The 20,911-nt window shown below is 43.8% G+C and overlaps 1 protein-coding gene across 8 annotated transcripts in view; it reads left to right on the plus strand.

Annotated features, from left to right (window-relative positions):
- The window catches only part of Plekhg1 (pleckstrin homology and RhoGEF domain containing G1), a 227,265-nt gene that overhangs the window by 80,675 nt on the left and 125,679 nt on the right, over positions 1-20,911 (plus strand). For 2 of the 8 annotated variants that reach the window (XM_031353149.1, XM_031353150.1), the window contains exon 1: positions 16,210-16,442. The exons of the other annotated variants lie outside the window; for them this stretch is intronic. In XM_031353149.1, coding sequence (XP_031209009.1) covers positions 16,325-16,442 — 118 coding nt within the window. In that variant the 5' untranslated portion in view covers positions 16,210-16,324. Of the gene's footprint in view, positions 1-16,209; positions 16,443-20,911 lie in introns of those variants that run through there. 8 annotated transcript variants of the gene reach the window in all.

Genomic DNA, 20,911 nt, shown 5'->3' on the forward strand with positions numbered 1-20,911 from the left:
ATCATGAAAACAGGGCCTGCTTAAATACCCTTTGGGGCTGGCTTATGTTATCTTTGGTTGCCTAATGCCTAAATTTTAGCCTTTCCATATCCCTGAAATAGTTTAGGACTTTAGCTTTTTAATACTGTGTTTCTATAGACACATTTTTCAAAAACAGAATTTCTACAAATGGAATTCTATTGACCAGTGGTCAACAAATGGGGCTGGGTTGTGTCATGTTGTCCAAACAGGACCCTTAAAGGGAGTTTGAAACACACATCCAAAAGAGCATTTCCATGGTGATTCTTAGCCCAATCAAGTTGACAATGAAGATTAAACCACCACATCCAATTGTCTGTTTCCATAGTATAAAAAGAAATAAAAGGAGATTCTTAAAGCTTGCTTATAAATAAGGAAGTCACGATGCTTTCTAGAGGAGTAAACGTAAGGATTGATGCTAAAGGTTTAATTTCTGTTTTTAAAATGGAAGCTCCTGTGCCCTAGGAAAGCTCTGCATGCCCAGGTATCACTGTGTCTTGGTGCCCATGAATAAATAGACTCACTAACTCTTCATTGTTTGCATCTGCTAAGGCCAAATGTAAAGCACTATATTTTTTTGCAAACAAAAAGAAAACATATCTGTGTGTGTGTGTGTGTGTGTGTGTGTGTGTGTGTGTGTGCAAAAGAAAGTGGGGAAGAGATAGATACAGAGAGACAGAGAAAGAGAGAATATTATGGAGAGCCTTTTGTGAGTTTCTAGTGTGTCTGTGTGTGCACAGACACGTGTAATCTTCTACAATGAATTTTAATGGTCCTTTTGAGAAAATGTACCCATATTCAGTCTAGATTCTATTATTGGGAAGTCTGAGGCAATTCTCGAGCACTGAACTGTCCTTTGATCTGTAGAAACAGTGGTTTCCATGGAGCTGTGCTGGCTAATGACCAGGCTGGAGTTCAACATTCCAGTGAGCTGGGTTCTATTTTCCTAACCAGGCCTGCCCTGAAGTACTTGCATAAAGACTTTAAAGTTGTGATGTTTACATGTGGGTACTGAAAGCAAGTTGACTAGCTGAGTGTGAAACCATTAAAAATCTGTTTCATTTATCTAAATGTTAACTTATTTCTAGAAAAAAAGTATTTTAATCTTTGATGACACAGAATACACATTTCTCCAATCCTCCAATTTTGTACAACGTAATGTAAAACATACTTTGTCACATTTGACCTTAAATGTAAGTAAAAGGAAAGCCAAATTATCATGACCAATATATTCCCTGTATCTGTAGTACTCTTTCCCAAAGCAATTGTTAATCTCAATTTATTTTTAGACATTTTAGGCTGAGCCTTTTTCTCTGGGCTTCTTTCTCCCCTACCCAGTTCTGCAGAACAGCCTGCCTAAGGAGGCTGCCAGCCCCATCCCTAATGGCATGTTAAATTCACACACTCACACAGCCACACAATGGCTTCAGGAAGGACAGGAGGTTCCTGACTGGATAACTTACCCTGACCGAGGGGAAAGAAAGTCTTAAATGAACAAAGACATGTAGATAGGTGGACAGTGTTTCTATTGCAATTTATAGGACGAAATAGGAGCCAAGATAAAACATGACATCTGCCTGAGTGGACGGAAACTACAAAGGCTTTGGAGATGACCTCTGATTCCTACAAAAGTCAATCTATGATGGTTAAATGCCTGGCTCCCTCTCCACTACATCTGCTGGTATCCAGAGGCCTTGGGCTATGGGGACATTAACCCCTTAGCTAACGTGTGAAATAAATTGTGAAATACTCTCTGGGGTCAAAGTTGTTGTTTTCTTGAGATAGAGTCTTGCTTTGTATCCCAGGCTGGCCTTGGACCTCTAACAATCCTCCCCCTCTGGTCTCTGGAGTGCAGGACTTGTGTGTGAACCACCATGTCTGGTTTCAGGCTAAATGTTTACCTGTGTGCACCACCTTCCTTGGTATTGCAGTCAGTTTCTTTAGTCCTCTTGGCAACATGTCAGGAAGCCTGGAGACTCCCAACCTGTAGTCGACCCTCTCACCCTTTCTTCGTCACGTGGATGTGGCTCTACCCCAGGTTGTGATCCGGAGATGTAATTCTGATTTCCTTTCAAACCATTCCTGGAATAACTGAAGGGTTCTGCATTCAAGGAAAACATTGACATTATTTTTTACCCCTGATCCCTTAATGAGATGGTTATTTACTTTTGTTCACATATCTTATGGATTTTGATGGAAGAAAAATAACTGGGTTTTTCCCTTGCATTTTTACACATATTTATGCTTCCAGAATAAACAAGCAAGGAGGGATCGGAATCCGTCTTCAAAAATCAGCAGTACTCTGAGGGGAGGCTCTAATAAAAAATGGACTTAAGTAGATTTTTCTTTTCATAGATGCTCACTCTTCTTAAACTGACCGGATATGATCCTTTAAGTCATACCTTTATGATATGTAGGGTAAATGTTGGGTTTGTAATAAAGAGTTAAACCTAAGAGTAGTTGGCGTCAATAACCCAGAAAGAGCAACCACGATGCACCTGACCACCAGCCATTCCTGCAAGTGTCAGCACCTTTTGTGCACAGCACTACTGACGTCACATCTGTGAATAGCACCCCCTGGAGTTGGGTCACCATGTTAGCCCTAGAACTAAGTGGCTGTACTGGCTGGTTCTGTGTGTCAAGTTGACACAGGCTGGAGTTATCACAGAGAGGGGAGTTTCAGTTGGGGAAGTGCCTCCATGAGACCCAGCTGTGGGGCATTTTCTCAATTAGTGATCAAGGGGGTAGGGCCCCTTGTGGGTGGTGCCATCCCTGGGCTGGAAGTCTTGGGTTCTATAAGAGAGCAGGCTGAGCAAGCCAGGAGAAGCAAGCCAGTAAGGAACATCACTCCGTGGCCTCTGCATCAGCTCCTGCTTCCTGACCTGCTTGAGTTCCAGTCCTGACTTCCTTTGTGATAACAGCCATGTGGAAGTAAGCCAAATAAACCCTTTCCTCCCCAACTTGCTTCTTGGTCATGATGTTTGTGCAGGAATAGAAACCCTGACTAAGACAGTGGCTTAAAATACACTTCTGCATTCATATGTTCAAAAGTTCAGTGAAAATTGTGGGCTCCCTATGCATCCTAGGGATGGTAGAGAAAGAAGCCTGGATCACACAAGCAAACAGAACTCATGACCCTATTAGCTGTGATATGAAATAGCAGTCTGCTTCACTTGGGGAACGACGTGGTAGAAACAGCTCTTCTTGCTATTTCTTTATTCTCCATCTCAGTCAAGGAAATGACAAGACTACTGTGAGCAGGAGACAAAGCAGCAAACTATGAATAAATGGTCAAGTCAGATAAGGCCCAAGTGTACTCAGCCTACTGTGCAGGCACATTGGTGAGAGCTCCGTGACCCAAGTCCCGTGGTAGCCGCTAAGGACCAATGAGTCACACAAAAATATAGCCCTCAGAGAACTTAAAAGTCTAGTGGCGAGAAGACAATGGCTTTAAAGCTATAATGTGTATGATTAACAGCAGCAGTAGCTATGAAGAGCACAGGAACGGTCTTGACTTGGGTTAGCAAGAGATTAGAGAAGATCCAGGGGACATCAGTGAAAGGAAGAACAAATGGGTGAGTTAAAAACCAGGGAGGCCAGAGATCATGGTGATTGGGTTGAGAAGAGGCAAGGAATTTGTACTGATTGGCCTTGTGGGCCATGCTAAGGTGTCTCGCTTTCATCTGAAAAGGCAGTGAGACTATATGTATAGGCTTTAAGTAGGAGAGAGATGAATCCAGGTCAGCTGTTTGTAGATTCATGGTAGCTCTTGAGTGATTGTGTTAAGGGCAGGGGAGTGGCAATGGAACAGAGTTAGGGACCTTGTACTGTAGCCAGTCAGGGAGGTGATAATCTGGTCACCTGGGAGATTCCCTCATATATAAAGACTCACTTTATCAAAACACTACTTGGATGATTCATAAAGAAAGTTATAAGAAGTCTTTACCCGGGCTGGAGAGATGGCTCGGTAGTTAAGAGCACTGACTGCTCTTCCAGAGGTCCTGAGTTCAATTCCCAGCAACCACATGGAGGCTCACAACCATCTGTAATGGGATTGGATGCCCTCTTCTGGTGCGTCTGAAGACAGCAACAGTGTACTCACATACATAAAATAAATAAATAAATCTTTAAAAAAAAAAAGAAGAAGAAGAAGAAGTCTTTACCTTAGTGTATTTACTTCAGATCACCTTTAACAGTTGGGGCTGGAGAGATGGCTCAGTGGTTAAGAACACAGACTGCTCTTCCAGAGGTCCTGAGTTCAATTCCAAGCACCCACATGGTGGTTCACAACCATCTGTAATGAAATCTGATGCCCTCTTCTGATGTGTCTGAAGACAGAGACAGTGTACTCATATAAAAATAAATAAACCTTTAAAAGCCATGCTGGAACCTCTCTGCTAGGAGACCTGGATCTGCAGAGAATAAGAAAACCTGATACATGGATGCCTTAATGGTATCAAGAACTGAGGCATGCTGTGCAAAGTCTTGGTGGCAGTTGCTGCCGTCCTCTCTGCTTTTTCTAATTTCCCAGGAGGCACCAAGGAGGTTGTTCATGGACATGGAGATTAAAGATCATTCTACTATGGCTTTTAAAGTTCTATTCTTTAGGGTGGGACCTTATTAACTATTTACTGTAACTACCAGCTGATAAACGGACCCAGTTTCACCAATAGTAGGTTTTAGGGGATAGAGATGAGTGTCAGAACTATTTGATAACTGAGGTTATGGAGAAAGGGGGGAGATGGTTCTATATTGTTTCTCTGGATGTGTAAGTTCATTGCTACATTGGGGGAGTTTGCTGGAATGTGAAAGGAGAGTGTCTTTATTCACAGTAGGGAGGAAGGCTGTGAATGTGTAGGTGTGTGGGTATGTGTGGAGGCCAGGAGTCTTTCTCCAGTCTCTTCTCCGCACTTTTTTAAGACAAGATCTCTATGAAACCTGAAGATCATCATATTGGCTAACCTGGCTGACCAGCAGGTCCTGGGATTGCCATGTCTCTGCCCATCAGTGGCAGGGATGCATAAGGCTCCCTACATGCTCCTGCTTATACACTACTGGTGTTGTGAGGATCCGAACTCAGGTCTTCATGCTATAAAGCACACGTTACCCACTAAGCCATCTCTCTTACCAAACAAGTCCCCATTTTCCAAGTTAAGGTAAGAAAGAAGGGTAAAAGGAAAATAGCAATAACTAGAACAAGAAGCCCTGTGGCTACAGAACTTCAGCATTCCCGGACTGCAGGCTCTCGGCGTATCTGCTTCCAAGTACTGCAGACTAAGTATTTCAGCCCTTTCTGCTGCATATCAACTCTGTACTTATCCCCACCCCCCAAATTACACATCCTGGCAAGATTCGGACTTGTAAAGCATTTAATTATTATGTTTGGCAGTCATGGCTGGTTGCATTATGTAAACAAATGCCAACTTCAAACACCAGGGTTGATTTTTTTTTCATAGTCTGCCAGAAAGCAAGACTATTTGATGTGCATTCGGACGCTCTGTTTCTGGTTCTATAATATAGGTGTGGGAACGGGAATCTGGCTCGCTTCTGAGGTCCTAATGCCACAGAAAATTAGCCTTTAGCATCCTCCGCAGAACTGTGAATCACCACAGAGATGTGTTCCAAAGTCACTCTTGAGGTAGTGATAGCTCTTTCTACCGTTTAAACATATACACAAGCCCTGAATCATTTTAAGATCTTCTGTTTGGTTTGTAGGCTCTGCAAAGTGTAGCTAACATCCCACCATCTCATGGAAAGATTTCCAAGGTTTCTATGGAGTTCCTGGTAGACACAGTTCATTGTCTCCTCCTTATCTGTAGACACTGATTGCTATCTAATGTCTAAATGTGATCAGTTTAGTTGACTCTAGAATATTCTATATTCCTGCACAGAGCCCTTAATGAACTAATGTTGGGGGGATGGGTGCTGGAGTAATGAGTCCAAAGGTAAAGTACTGGTCACATGAAGTCTTGAATTCAAACTTTAAAAGCCATGTCAAAAGTATAGCTGTAATCCCAGTACTGTAGAATCAAATGCAGTAGGTCCCCTGGGACTTGCTGGCCAGCCAGTGCAGCCAAGTCAGCAAGTTTCAAATGTAGTGTGTCAAAACAAACAAACAAACAAATAAACAAGGTTTGCAGCCCCATGGAGGGAGCAACAGTGTCAAAAGGCCAGAGCCCCTGGAGTTTCTGGGGACTGGACCACCAACCAAAGAATGCACATGGAGGGATCCATGGCATTGGCTGCATATGTGGCAGAAGATGGCCTTGTTGGACATCAGTGGGAGGAGAGACCCTTGACCTGGAGGGTATTCGATGCCCCAGTGTAGGGAAATGCCAGGGCGAGAGGATGGGAGTGAGTGGGTGGGGGAGCACCCTCATAAAGGCAGGGGGCGGAGGGATGGGATGGGGGTTTCTGAAGAGGAGACCTGGAAAAGGGAAACATTTGAAATGTAAATAAAGAAAATATCCAAGGTGGGGGGAAATGAGGTAGGACATGACATCGATCATTGACAGCAACCTGACATTGACCACCAGCTTCCACATATGCTCATGCACTCACACACATGTGCACCTACATGTATACACATATGCAAAAAGATCTACTGTTTAGTCAACTCCATTGATTAAAAAAAAAAAAAAGTATCCAATCTCCTCTCTCCCTCTGCCCTAGAGTACTAGCCATGAGAACCTGATTTATAAAAGATTTATAAAAGGGTGGGTCACCCTTTGTGTTCTTCCACCTGTCTTCTTGGAGTCCAGTGTCAGACTCCTCGTTCATGGAGCTGACCCTGAGGCTGAACAAAAGTCTGAATCATCGTAGGCAGGTTAAATTATAGTTTGAATAGAGTGCTTACTTATGGAGGTGAGAACTTGAATGACCCAGTTTAAAGAGAGAAAAAAAATTAACAAGGGTTGCAAAGGGGTTTTATGGTAACCCTAAAGTTACCGGAAGGTTTAGATAGGCAGATCTTCTCATCTCTTGAGGTATCTGAATTATTGTTTCTTTATTCTAACAGTGATGACTCTCTCCCCTCTGACTTCTCGGTACCACCCTACTTCAGTGAAGGGAAGGTGGAGTCAGGCTTTTATTTGAGAATGGCATACCTGCCAGGATGGAGTGTCACCAGCCAGCCAAGTTCCAAGGCTTACTATCTAGGGCTGTAGATCAGTAGGTAGGGAGGTGCCTGGTTTCACTTTTATTTTCAGTTGCAAATGCTAACCTATGTCTCAGACACTCCTATAGAATGTGCCTACAACGTGGGAATGCTTTGCTGATTGAAAATGCTGTGGCAAACTCAAAACTTACAAGTAAACAGACATAGTAAAGTGAGACAGTTAGGTTAGAATAACCCGCAGGTGGCATGCTGGGCACTCAGCCTGTGTTAGTCAGCAAAGTGTGGGAAGTTCTTTGTGTAAATCTAATCTGACCCATATTCTCTCTCCCACCTGATAGCAACAAGCCCTTGGTGAGATCCTCCATTCTGCCTTACTGACATCATCACCTGACTCCTGGTCCTATTTACTAATCCACAGCGGACAAGGCTGTAGGGTGCAGAGACTTATCGATGGTGACACAGCATGAGAAGCAGAACCAGGACTGGAGGATGTGACACACAGCACACATGTGACACACAGTACCCTAGGCTGTGTGCAGCATCTACAGTGTGGTGTGGTGGATTTGGCAGGAGCCCCCCCCCCTTCAGTCTCCCCTTTGGGTTTTAACTTGCTCACAAGATTGCAGAGGTTCTTGAATCATTCATCCTCTTCCTAGGATGGTTTTGATCTCTCGTCTCTAAGGATAAAACTTCATTTTTTTAGTGGGGAGTTAAGCACTGAGAATTACTCAAATAAGTTACTGACACCAGGTATAATATAAAAGACAAAGTATGCAAAACTGAGACTGCATGTCATGAGTTGGAGGCCTACCTGTGTTATGCTCTCTGTAACACCTCCATGTCTCTGTGGAAAAGACTGGGGTAATAGAAGGAATTCTACCCAGTTTCTTTTCTATTTAAGTTGGAACAAAATTGTTTTAGCATGTTTAGCACCTTGGTGAGCCACCAGAATGATAGCTTCTTTTATTATTTTGTTAATAGCAATAGCTACAGACAAAGACATGCGAAAGTTAGAGCAGGTTTGAGGGGGCTGATGTATTTGAGAATCACAGCAGAAAAGGAAAGAGGAGAGGTGTGGACCATTGGAGGTCACAGCAAAGTCCTTATAAAAAGGAATTAGCTCCTGTCTGGGATTGTCCAACTTTTGTTTGCTAGAAAATTCCCAGCCAGCTGTTCATTAATTAAAATGTCCGTAGCAAATATTTTTAAACAGGAGTAAAGGGAGATAGATGCCTTATACAGGTTTTCCATTTATTTCTGTGTCCTTACATGCAGATTGTTGATATGTGAGCCTGCTGCTGCACGAACACAAAAGGTAGCCCCCTCCCACCAACAAAAGTAAACAGCGTTTCCCCTCTTTGCAGACAAGTGTTTTTAAACCACTCCCAACAGAGCTTAAGTTGTCCAGTGACTAAATAAGCTTTAGTCATCCCAGAGAACAAGTAAAAAGAAACCCATTCCTTATGCCTTAAATAACTCTCCACACATCAACAGGAGACCCTCTTTAGCAGACTCATGTTAATTTCAGATGCCCCAGCAAACAGGGTTTTTATATTAAGTTTAGCCTGAATTACCCATCCTGACCCCATCTAATTGTTGTAAGTGGTAGGAATTAATTTTGTGCAGGCAAGGATGAAGGCTAACCCCAGTCAATCAGCACCCTGTAATTAATCCGCATACTCTTAAAGGAGAGGGAGAAAAGTTGGCACAGTCTCTGGCTTACAGCTCTCTACCAACCTAACTCAGAGACCCTGGGTTTTATAGGGTTCAAATTTCAGGATAGAATTACAATTAACAAAGGTTTGCTAGAGCAGATGGCTCTGTCCAGCTGCCAAATATTAAGGTGTTGTCCGAAATCTGTTCTAACCACAAGAGCCAAAGAAGTACTGAATCAAGGACAAACATTTTCAGATGTCTTTGAAACGTAGCTGAGCAGCTGGGTTTTATCCCGTGGGGACATCACTGTTGTCTCTGAAGCCCTAAATCACCGAACAACACTGAACTGTAAACCAACAAGAAATCTTAATCTACCACCTTCCATTAGTGAGAAAGTAAAGAGTAAACATCCGAAAAAAGTAAAATAAAAAGGCAAAAATATTGAGACAGTTTCCTACAAAATCAATTATCTCAAACAAGTTCTCATTAAATTTTATATATAAGGGAAGGTAACATGATATTACACAGTCCTTTCCTTTGGTATGGCAGAGAAAAATGAATGGAAATAATTTTTGTAATCTAATATTTCAAGGGTTGGGCTGTGAGATATCCCCACTCATAGCCTTTATTTCTAAGTTTCCATGCCTTTTAAGAGATATTTACTTTTATGTGTCTTTGGGGTGTATGTGTCCACATGCATGTATGTGTACCGTGGACAGGGAGGTGCCTACAGAGGTCAGAAATGGGCATTAGATTCCCCTGGGACAGCGGTGACTGACAGTGATGAATTATCTAACATGAGTGCTAAGAAGCAAACCCGGTTCTGCTTTGAGAGCAGGACCTATTCTTAACCACTCAGCCACCGTTCCAGCCCACTAACATGCTTCTTGCCTAAGATGAAAATTAAACAGTTCTTTCATGGCTTCATCTTCTATGCTTTGATGTTAAAATGAATATTAAGCCACACTTAGATTTCACAAACTCTATGCCCGTGTCCATCACTACAACACATCTTAGGACAGAGAAGATGCAAATATTCTACCCAAGTTGGAGATAAATATAGGCATCTCACACCTCATACCAACTCTCTGAAGAAACCATAAAAGAAGGAAACATCATCAAACAAATCATGTTTTCCCATGGGAATGATTTGATTATTATGGACTTTCCTCACTAGAACTTAGTATCTAATTATAAACAACAGTATGGTTTTTTAAATTACTATAGTGATGATATGAATAGTTTATTCACTAATTATACTAGTCTCTCGTGCATCGTAGTTGTTCATAATTCATTCATTCATTCAACAGGTTTTCATTGCATAGGTACTAAATTCAGGTACCAGCCCACAGTCTGGGGAAATGATGTGGCTAAATAAATGAATAAGCAGAAGGACACTCAGTGTCATTAGTGTGTGCTAGACTAGTCAGGCAAATGGCTAGAAACCAAAGAGTTATTGGTTTGTAGGGGGGAAAAAATCCCCCTCACCTGAGGAGATGGCATCTGAGGCAAATTCTGGCAGATTAGCAGTATCTGAAATGGGTACCAGTGATATGGAGAGACCATGAGCCTCGGAGAATCCTGGAAAGGAATAATGGGTGTGGAAGGTCTTTGGATCAAAGCTGAGAAGGCTAGCAAGGAAGAATGGGTTGTGACACATTGATGATTTTGATCATTATCCAAGAATAAATGAGAAGGCGCAGAATCATTCCCAGGGTGGGGTGACATAAAGTTTGCAATTTGGAAGATCACGGTGCAATTGTCTGTCCAATCCTGGAGACAGGTTACTAGACCATTCTTCTAGTATAGATACAAGAGCCTGGTAGAGATTAATCATGGCCAAGTAACTAATGGAGAGTTAAGAAGTGAAAAGGTTGGGTGAAGGTGGTAAGGGTTTGACTGAAGTGAAGGAGTAAATATACTGTGGGTGGCTCTTCCTGCAGACAGAGACCAGATGGTGGTGGCATTCTCTGGCTGGGACCCAGGGCTATGAAGATGACTATGTTCTGTTGTGAGCATATTACACTGTCTTTTGCTTTGAAATCTCAAAGCTGAGATGTGGAGGGAGCAGTCACTTGGCTACCCCACCTCATGCTCAGACACTTAAGCTGAGAATGGCTGAGTTCCAGTTAATGCTGCAAGAGAGATGGAGAAAGGACGTCAGTGGAGGTAGGAGGAGAACCAGGTTAGAGGGAAACGGTGGCCAAACATGTCAGACGCTGCCAAGAAGTTCTACGAGAAAGAGACTCATAAATACCAACTGGATTAGGCAGCAGCAATCCACAGAGAGCTGTTGCGGTGGGAAAGCCAGTCAGGATGGAGTTAGAAAGAATGGAATTGGAATTCATGCAGTCACAGAGGAGATGCTTGTGAGCGCAATTGAATGACGCTTGTCTGTGAGCAAATCTAAGTGAACTTGCAAGTGATTTCCCCCCAGATTGGTTCATGTGGGCAGAAACTGGGCAAGTGTTCACATCTGCCCTGCCTTTCTCCTATGTATGGCTGTTCAACACTGAAGACCAGACTGTCTGTGGGGCCTGTAGGAGACAGTGTAGCCATCAGGTGGACTTTGCACAGCACCTCACTCAGAACAGATCAGCCCAAGCTATGCCTCACACTTAGAGACGAGAGGTGATTAAGCTTCAGCTTTCTCTGTTTTGAAAATGCTGTGTTTTCTTCACCACTCTTCGAGTTGAGAACTATATGCAGACCAATAGCTGTATATCTTTCTTTAACAAAAAAACAAAAACAAAAAAGGGTATATTTCCTAGACCCTGGAGCACTTGGGGACACTCAGCTATCATCTCTACCCTTTGGAGCAATCCTTTGCCAGGTCTAGGGCAGAACTGTATTGAGAGAACTCAGCAAGATAGAGGGATGTGCTGCCCATTGGGTAGGAAACCCACAGCCGTGGATGCAATTTGTCCCTCTTCAGTTTCCCCCTGGCCCTGAATGCAGAGCAGACTCCAGCACTGTCCAGGCAGAGTTTGATTGACAGGTCATTAATCGCCGAAAGCCTGGAGCTTGCTATAGTGTGGACAGAGCTTGCTGCCTTGCCACACTGCCCACTGTCTGTAAAAGCCTGTCAAAATCAAGCTTATTTCTCCATAGCTTTCTTACAGCTAATGCTTTGCTAGTTCTATGCCTGTTCCCCAGATCCCACACCAGCATAGATCAGGGGCCACTCAAAACAGCCTACCTGGTAAAGCCACCTGTATAGCCCAATACCAGGCCATACTGCCCTTGTGAAACCACCGGTGTTGTGCTTACAGAGTAAGGCCTAAGCCCTGCTTGAAAGGACCTTACAGGCCACGCAAGACACTCAGGAAAGGGCTCACCATTCAGCTCAATGTCAGCCGCGTAAGCTAAATCCACTGTGAAAGCAAATGCTGCACCTGAGCTACCCATGGGCCTCGGCAGAAGTCAGCTGCTAGAACATAAACACTCACTGACGCATACAACCATTCAGGATAGATTGCCATGGGAAAAGCCAATGGCCCATGCTTACTAAACAGCACCAATCAGCCAGAAGCATTCATCTTCGAGAGTGATTGTGTTCCTCCCATACCATGTCTGGAGCCAGTCTGTCAGATGCTGGGGTCTGGGGTCAAAGCAGCAAAGACCTATCTGATTTTGACCCAGTTTGAGAACTGGAACCACAAAAGTAAGGAAGAGATTACACTCCTACCTTTATTATTAACTTTGATGGCCATATCTTATGATAGGTAGGCATCAACATACTTCTCATCCAGTAGGCTGAGCTGGATCGCGATCCCCCTCCACACAGGAAAAGAACATTGGGAATTACATCAAAGTGTAAAACGAAAACTAGTTCCCCGTTTTACACACACCTGTCCAGCTCTTGATTAGGGCCTCTGAGAGACGTGTGTGGGAGAGGAGAGGTTAAACAGAGACCTGGAATGCATACAGTACCAGCCCAAGGGAAACAAAATAAAGCATCAATACTGGGCTAGAGAGATGAGTGCTCTTCCGGAGGACCCAGGTTCGATTCCCTGAACCCACATGGTTGCTCACAGCTATCTGTAGCTCCAGTCTAGGGGATCCAACCCCCTCTTCTGGTCTCTACAGGCACTGTACACTTGCAGTACACATATGTACTTACAGGCAAAATGCCCATACACACAAATAATTTTTAAAACTCAGTACCAAGGAAGAAATATACCCCACACACACACGGTCCTACCCTCAATCCAGCAATTTCTCCAGAAATAATAGGAGATCAAATATTTGCTAAGGACAACAAGCCTACTTAGTTCTAACAGCTTAATACATGTTTTTATAGGTGAAAGCCACTTCATCCTGGTTGAGCTGGCATCCCTTCCATCAGCATTTGCCAAGTGTCCCCTGGTGCCCAGAGTCACTTTCCAAGAAGTACATGGCCTGATTCAGCCCTCATCCCCTACAGAGGCTGAGGCGGTACTTAGGTCTATAAATCTAAAAGAGTGTTAATAGCTCATTATCACCATAGGAAATTACAAGTGCATGCCCATGGACTAGTTTGTGAGCTCAGCGCACACATGTACACATGCACGCACGCGCGCATACACACACAGGCACACATACACGTGCGCATCTGTTCATAAAAGAAGACAGATCTGGGGGGAGCATGATCTCATGTCCTCACCCTATATCTTCGTGGAAGAGCTCAGCTCTGCTGCAGTGTGACCTGTTTAAGGAAGTGCGTCTGCTTGGACTGGGAAGGGTGGAGTTGACCTCCCAAGCAGGACATTACTCTTCTTCCTCTTCCTGTCCCTGTTTCTCACAGCAGTCACGGTCATTGCTCAGCTTCCTGTGGGGGAGATACTGAGGGTCTGTCTATTTGCTGCTGCGACCAAGGAGAGGGCAGCATGCTGCTAAGCCCTGAGCGACTGTACTTACAGGACCCTTCGCAGCAGTATCGAGAGTAGCAAGAGTAGCGTTCCGTGTGGAGCTGGAAGAGGCGGGACACTGTTGACAAAGTGTGTTCTGGGATAAAACATCACAAGCAAGAGAACCATGGGAATTACGAGGGCCTGTGGAGCAGAGCAAAAACAAGTGGTGCTAACAGACAGCACCTCCTGCTGGGGTAACACCTACGGTGGAAACGAGCAAAGGTCCCAGAGAGATAAAGGAAGGGTGTAGAGAGACAAGAGCTCTGTGTTCCTGGACCACTTTGGACCATGAAATAGAGTCATGTCACACAACATGGCATGTGCTGGCTAGATGCACTATGCTGGACAAAACACTGATAAAGACGACGGGTCCCAACACCTTGAAGATGTTGTGGACCTCCTGGCACTGTGTCAAACCATGTCCAGAAGGAATCCTTTTGGGGAAAGTCCTGAGAACCCCATGAAGTCTTTCTGAGGCCCAGTGAGGCTGGGCATGCGCCAGTTGATTGAGGCAGACCAGACATAACAACAATTAACAGTGAGCACAGCTCAGTGTTTCTGAAGGACGGTGATTACGTACGTCTTCTGACATTGAAAGCATGGGAGAGATGGGAAGGTTGGGTGGAGGTTTGAGAATTGTACTTGCCACATCCTCTGGCCTCATTAGCTGCCTTCTTCGTGGACTTCCCTGTCCTCTTTGGTGGCTGTCAACAGTGGCTCTGCAGGGATTTGAATGTCCGAATTTGAGCCATCTGCTGAGCTTTTAAAATCAGCTTTGGCCACAAGCACTATGTATTCTATGCCCTTTGGAGACAAGCTCTCAATGATATAGCAGCAGTACCGATTAGAGAGGAGGTTCCTAGGAGGGAGTTAGTCATGCTTTCTGGGCTTACTACCTAATCCTTTGCTCGCAGCTCTGCCCTTGCCTCTACCACTTCACTTGCAGGAGGGCAAAGGTGGCTTCTCTGTGTATGGACAGAGTTTCTCCTGTAATGCTAAGAGCTCCTTTTCCAGCCTATTTCGTCCATCCATTACATTTGGATGTGGGGTCACAAAGAGATATGTCTCCAGGTAACATACAACCATGTTTCTGCCTCCTTACCCTGCCCTCTAATGAGACACTGGACCATGCCTCAAGGGCCTCCACTGATGCCCATCCTGGCTCTAATGCCATCCTTCTCTGGAGGCCACCATACTTGTGCAGGGAGTAGCCCCGTCTGAAGGCAGGTTAAGCCTGTCTCTGTGAGTCTGGGTGTGGCAGGAACTGCGATATGTGGAAGCTTCATCGCCCTTTTCCCTGTGAGAGAGGTAGCACTGCCCCATCAGTAGCTCTCTCTGAGCCCACCATAGCTCAGCTCAGGACTCTGTGGCCAGAGCTGCCCATAGACCAGGGAAACGCCATTCCACAAAAGAATGGAGATGCCCACCACCACAGGAGGTCCAGGAACCAATCCTCCTATGCCCTTTCTACTCTACCCTGGGACCTGACCTAACCCTGGGGTTGAGTTGTGGTGTGAGTAGACCCCAGAGCTTCGGGTTTGCGTGCTATTATAAATTCCCACCCTCCATTTCTACCATCCTTCTGTGCAAAGGATGCCAACATTTTATTATGTTTTGAAAGGATTACACAGAAATGGCACAGAATTAACATGTGTTAGTGATTATAGTGAAAGACAATAGGACAGTATTGGGTGAGAGTCAAAATAGTAGGGAATTGTAAGCTAAAAGTACATAAAGTGTGCACCCTTAAAACACTGACATGTGGTTATGGAAATACTGCCTTTAAATAGACAAATAAATTAAAAAGAAAAAAAAAGCAATAAAAACCCTGTGGTCAAGTTCAAGAGATTTGTGTAATTGATTTGTCTTCTAAACTACTTACCTGGTCCCCCATCTGCCCCCTAAGTTAATGCAGGTTTTGTTCTCACCCGTGTGCGTCTTGCATATTGACCAGTAGGGGGCATCTATGTCAGCATGTGGTATTAGTGAGGTCTCAGTTCTCTGACCAGCCAGCTCATAAAAGAAGATAATCAGTCCACTGCAATAAGCTCATTTTTGAAAAGGCTTTGAGAATAAACAAGGCTGTGAACTGTTAGATTCTCTTAACCACTCCCTCCTAAAAGACCAATATAATGCTTAAAGTAAACACTCGGTTTGTCCACCAGTTCTGTTGCGGTGGAAGGAGGGTTGGTCCCCTGGAGAAGGAGTTAAGTGGAAGTGATCCCAGTGTGGTAGAGAAAGATGGACTGAGGCAAGCTGGTAGAAACTCCACCTCACCTCTCACACAGCCATTTTTCAATGTTGCAAATGTATTTACTTATGGGGGGGGGGGAATCAAAAGTAATCCCATATCATACATAGAGATAGGCACTTCTATTTACTGGCCTCTGTTCCTAAGTCTCACTTTTCATTTTTGCTCCAGTCTGTTGTTTCTTGTCTCCTCTCCCATACTTTCCCCGAGCCTCCTGAGAGAGGTCTCATGACACAGGCAAGATGCGGATGTGGGTGGAGGGCAGAGGTGGGAGGAACTGCCCAGGCCTGTCTCCCTTGGGTGGAGCACCTCCCAGGAGGACACGATCCTCCTGCCTGCCGGTGGCAGCCAAGGAGGCTGCCCTTCAACACCCAGCAAGATCACAGGAACATGTTGTCGACCACCATGGTGGGCACACTGGTCAGAGGGTGGAGGAATCGGAGCTCCCCTAGAAGAGCAGAATTGAAGCCACTCACCCCACAGAGACAAGGTGGAATTCGGATTCACGGTATGTGGTTAATACTTTGATGTAACTGGGTAACTTTTTAAAAGGGGATTCAGGGAGATAGATGGCCACAAGCTTACTCGCTTACAAGTAACAGCTCTACAGTCTGTTTTTTTTTTTTTTTCTTAGCTTCTATAAATTCTGGATAAGTTATTCAAGGGGCGGTGTATTCCTTTTCCCCATCAAAGACCCAGGGACCTTCACAGGGCACAAAGCAAAAGCTATTTATTCCTGTGTTCGTTTTCTTCAAAAGCTTCTATTTGAAAGTGGAAGGGTGTTCAGAGGTTTGAGCGAGAAGGTTTGGTACTGGCTTCTGATAACTTTTAGCCTAAATTCTATTCCATCGCCACTTCTGATATGGGAAATGGACAAAGTGCTTAGCTCCTGGTTTTCCCACTAATTATACTCATTTTCCATTTCATTACTATTGTTCTGGGGCAACAATAGAGCAGATGACAGAAATGCAGGCCTTGTGTTAAGCTGGTTCAAAAGGTTCTTGTGGTTCTTTCTGAAATGAATGTTCACCACAAAAAAAAATGCTTTTTGAAATAAATATCTGACCTCATTCTATTCTGTCTAGACCTTGAACTTCTAAAGATGCTTACTTAGAACTCTCTGGTCTTGCTGGCTGACCCATGGAGAGACTCGGAGCCAGCTGCGGAAGTGAGTTGGCACCCAACAGTAACAAACTCCTAGGAGCTTTCAGAGCTGGCCAGCTGCCCCTTGAATGGCTTCTATCTGACCCTGAGCCCCAGAGCTTCCTAAGCAGTAAATGGGGCAACTCATCCCGGCACGTGTTGAAAGCGAGGGATTTCCAGATGTTTTTCCTAGATACAGTATGCTCTTGATCTACTTAGCTCCTCTTCTCGTTTTGTTTTAGAACAGGTCTCTTGAACTTGCTAGCTAACCCAAGCTCACCTCAAATTCAAGATCCTTGTCTGAACCCCTACCGACCCCCATCCTCCTGTACTAAGGTTACAAGTGTGTACCATCCTATTTATACGGAGGTATAAAAACTGAATGTTGTCATTTATATAGCTGTGACAATGGCTTTGGCCCATGTTTCTTAGGTTAAGTATTTGCAAGAAGACTCAGACCAGGGTTGGGAATGTAGCTCAGCTGATAGAGTACTTACTTACCTAGCACACAGGAAGCCCTGGGCTCTAATCCCCCACACCACATAAACCAAGCATGGTAGGGCATCCCTGTTACCCTTGTGCTCGGAAAGTGGGGCAGAAGCTCATCTTTAGCCAGGTGGATGCCAGCTTGGACAACATGAGGCTCTGTCTTACAAAACAAAACCAGAACTATTTTGAAATAGTCTAAGTATATTTTATTTTAAGAGGGAAAGTACGTCACTGTTTTAGCCAGATATCCAGAAGGTAGAAGGAGCTAGAAGCCTAGGCCACATTCTAACCTGCTAAAAGGACTCATTAGGAACACAAGTTTGAGTCACGGTGGTGCGAAGGCTCAACCTCTGCCTTTGCTGTTTGTCTCCCAGCCTAGGAAGCAGAGCTCAGGGGAGGAGCCTCAGGAGCTCTGAAATCTTTACTGGCCAAGCAGGCCCTGTCAAGGTTCCCATGCTCTAAGGCCAGAGCCTGTGAGGGAATGAAACATGTCAGAGATAGAGGCTTTTTAAGTGAATATGTGAAGAAATTTAACTTTTTAAATATATAAATATATATATTTATATTGGTATATGTAATGTATTAATACACAGGTAGTATATTATGGTCAAATCAGGCTGCTGTGATGTATTAGTGCACAGGTAGTATATAATGGTCAAATCAGGCTGCTGTGATGTATTAATACACAGGTAGTATATAATGGTCAAACCAGGCTGCTGTAGCTGACATTTCCAGTATTTATCATTGTTGTGCTGGAAACATCTGCAATCCTCTCTGCTGGTTATTTCGAACTCTGCACTTACATGTTGTCAATCATAGTTGCCATACTGAACACGGAACATTTAAACTTTCTCCTCCCACCCAACTATGCCCTATACCTGTATGGGTTTGGAATCTGACTGAGGCATACCTCCCAACCCTCCCTCACTACCCATCCACTTGGCATCACTGGCTTCTGGTATATGACATTGTTACTTTTTTTTAAAGTTGTTATAGAACATACAGGAAATATAAAATTTGCCATCTTAACTGTTCTTATGTGAAGAAATTTAACTTTTTAAATATATAAATAAATAAATATATACATATATTGGTATATGTAATGTATTAATACACAGGTAGTAAGTATATAATGGTCAAATCAGTTCAGTTCTGCAGCATCCATTATGTCCACAGTAGTGTGTGAGCATTCCTGTGATTTCCCGGAGTTTGCCAATATCCAGGGCCATTGATCAATCCTGTCTGTTCTCAGATTTCTGTGCCTTGGGTAACCTCACATCTGCTTCCTGTCTCTGAGTTCACCTACTCTATACATTTCATATAAGGATAATTGTCCTATTTGCGCTCCTTTCTGGCTCATCTCACTTGTCTTAATGTTTCAGGTCATCCACTTATAACAGAGACCCCTTCTCCTTCATAGCAGCATGAAGACTCATTGAATTCACTTCTGTTCCATTCTCTCCATTCTAAATATTGCTTGAATGCCCATGTTGATCCTAACTTCCTTAGTTTCATTTTAAAATCCATTGATATTTTTATATTCAAAATGTAAAGAGGCTCTTAGGTCTTTATTTTCAGTGAGTTCCGTAAACAGCCATAGATAAATCATTCTTAGTGTATGGGGGGGGTTAGGAGTACTGTGCACACATGTGGGGTGGGTGGATGCTGTAGGTCAGTGGGAAGCATCTTTCTTCATCAAGCTTGACCTTATGGTGGAGGGATAGGAGCTCTCACAAAACTGGGAGCTGAGCTAAGTGGACAGCAAGCCCCCAAGGATCTGCTTGTCTCTATTGCCACTCTCTAGGGCCACTGCCACACTGGGCTTTTATGTGGACTCTGGAAATTGAACATGGATCTTCATGTTTGCAGCAAAGGCTATCTCTGCACCAACTCTCAGCTCTATAAATCATCTCTTAGAATCTTTTTCTCTCTAATGTTTGGTCTAGATTAGGCAAAATATTCCCTTGAGATAAACTGATTTTTTTTAATTTATTTTTCATTTTGTTTTGCTTTTTTAAAGACAAGTTTCCACTATGTAGCTCTGGCTGTCCTGGAACTCACTATGTAGACCAACCTGAACTCAAACTCACAGAGATCCACCTGCTGAGATTAAGGGCTTGTACCTCTATGCCTCACTAGATAAAATAACTTTTAGAGTTTCTCTTAGATGTCAGGAAAGATATTTTAAATAAAAGTGAATGTGCTATTTATGTCTTAGTTTTCCTAGAACAGTGATATTTTCTTTTGACATGAAAATGTAGAGGGGCTATTGCTTTACACTAAATATAAGAAAGTCCTGAGTTATGCAACATCAATATTTCACCATCTCATATTAGAAGTCGACCCAGGATGGAACATTTTTCACTACTCCTGCAGATGACCTTAGTTGGGTTCCTATCACACAAGTTGGGCAAATCATAGCTGCTTGACCTGATACCTCAGTTCTCTGTACTCACGTGCACAAGTACAAGGTACACACACATGCACACACACATTCGAAAACACATACGCACATGCACACACATATATTGACACACGCACAAAATATAAAACAAATCTTAAAAGGTCAACTCAAGAAATCTGTTCAAGCTCTAGCTCATTCCTTTAGGACAGTGGTTCTCGACCTTCCTAATGCTGGGACCCTTTAATGTAGCCTCTTGTGTTGTGGTGTGGTAGCACCCCCCCCCAAACACACATCATAGAATTATTTTGTTGCTATTGCATAACTGTAATTTTGCTACTGTTATGAATCATAATGTAAATAGCTGATATGTAACTCCTAAAGGGGCCTTGACCCACAGGTTGAGAACCGCTGCTTTAGAAGCTAGTGGTGCTGGGAGGGGCGGGTGGTGAGAACATCCCAGCTTCTGCATGGGGCTACTTTAGAATCATGCCTGCACCTGGCCCTTGTGTGTACTGGTGGTTTTTCTCAGTGCTAGACTCTGGAACAGTCACATTGAAACAGAATCTGCCACAAGGTCTGGGAACCTTTTTATACTAAGTGGAATAAGGAGATTTAAAGCATTATTTCAGAAATTCTGTTTTCTGTCCTCGAGGTACCCTCTTCCAGGATCCCTGCTTCCAATGAACACCCAAGTGGGTTGTGGGTTCTGTTGCTCGATTTTAAATTCACTATATGCAGCTTGAATTATTTAGCCATCCTGAAGTGCCCCTTGCTTTATCTAGCTGACAAGCCCACCCAAATCACTGTGGCTTGATAGTGTCTAAATCCACTATGGCCAATGTCCTACCAGAGTGGGCACACAGGCGGCATTTGAGAGCAGCCACTCGAAGAGGAGCATGAACCGTGAAGGGGTATAAATCCAGGGACCTGGGTTGCATAGA

This window comes from Mastomys coucha, unplaced genomic scaffold, assembly GCF_008632895.1.
Source record: "Mastomys coucha isolate ucsf_1 unplaced genomic scaffold, UCSF_Mcou_1 pScaffold5, whole genome shotgun sequence".
In the NCBI taxonomy this organism is placed as follows: Eukaryota; Metazoa; Chordata; class Mammalia; order Rodentia; family Muridae; genus Mastomys; species Mastomys coucha.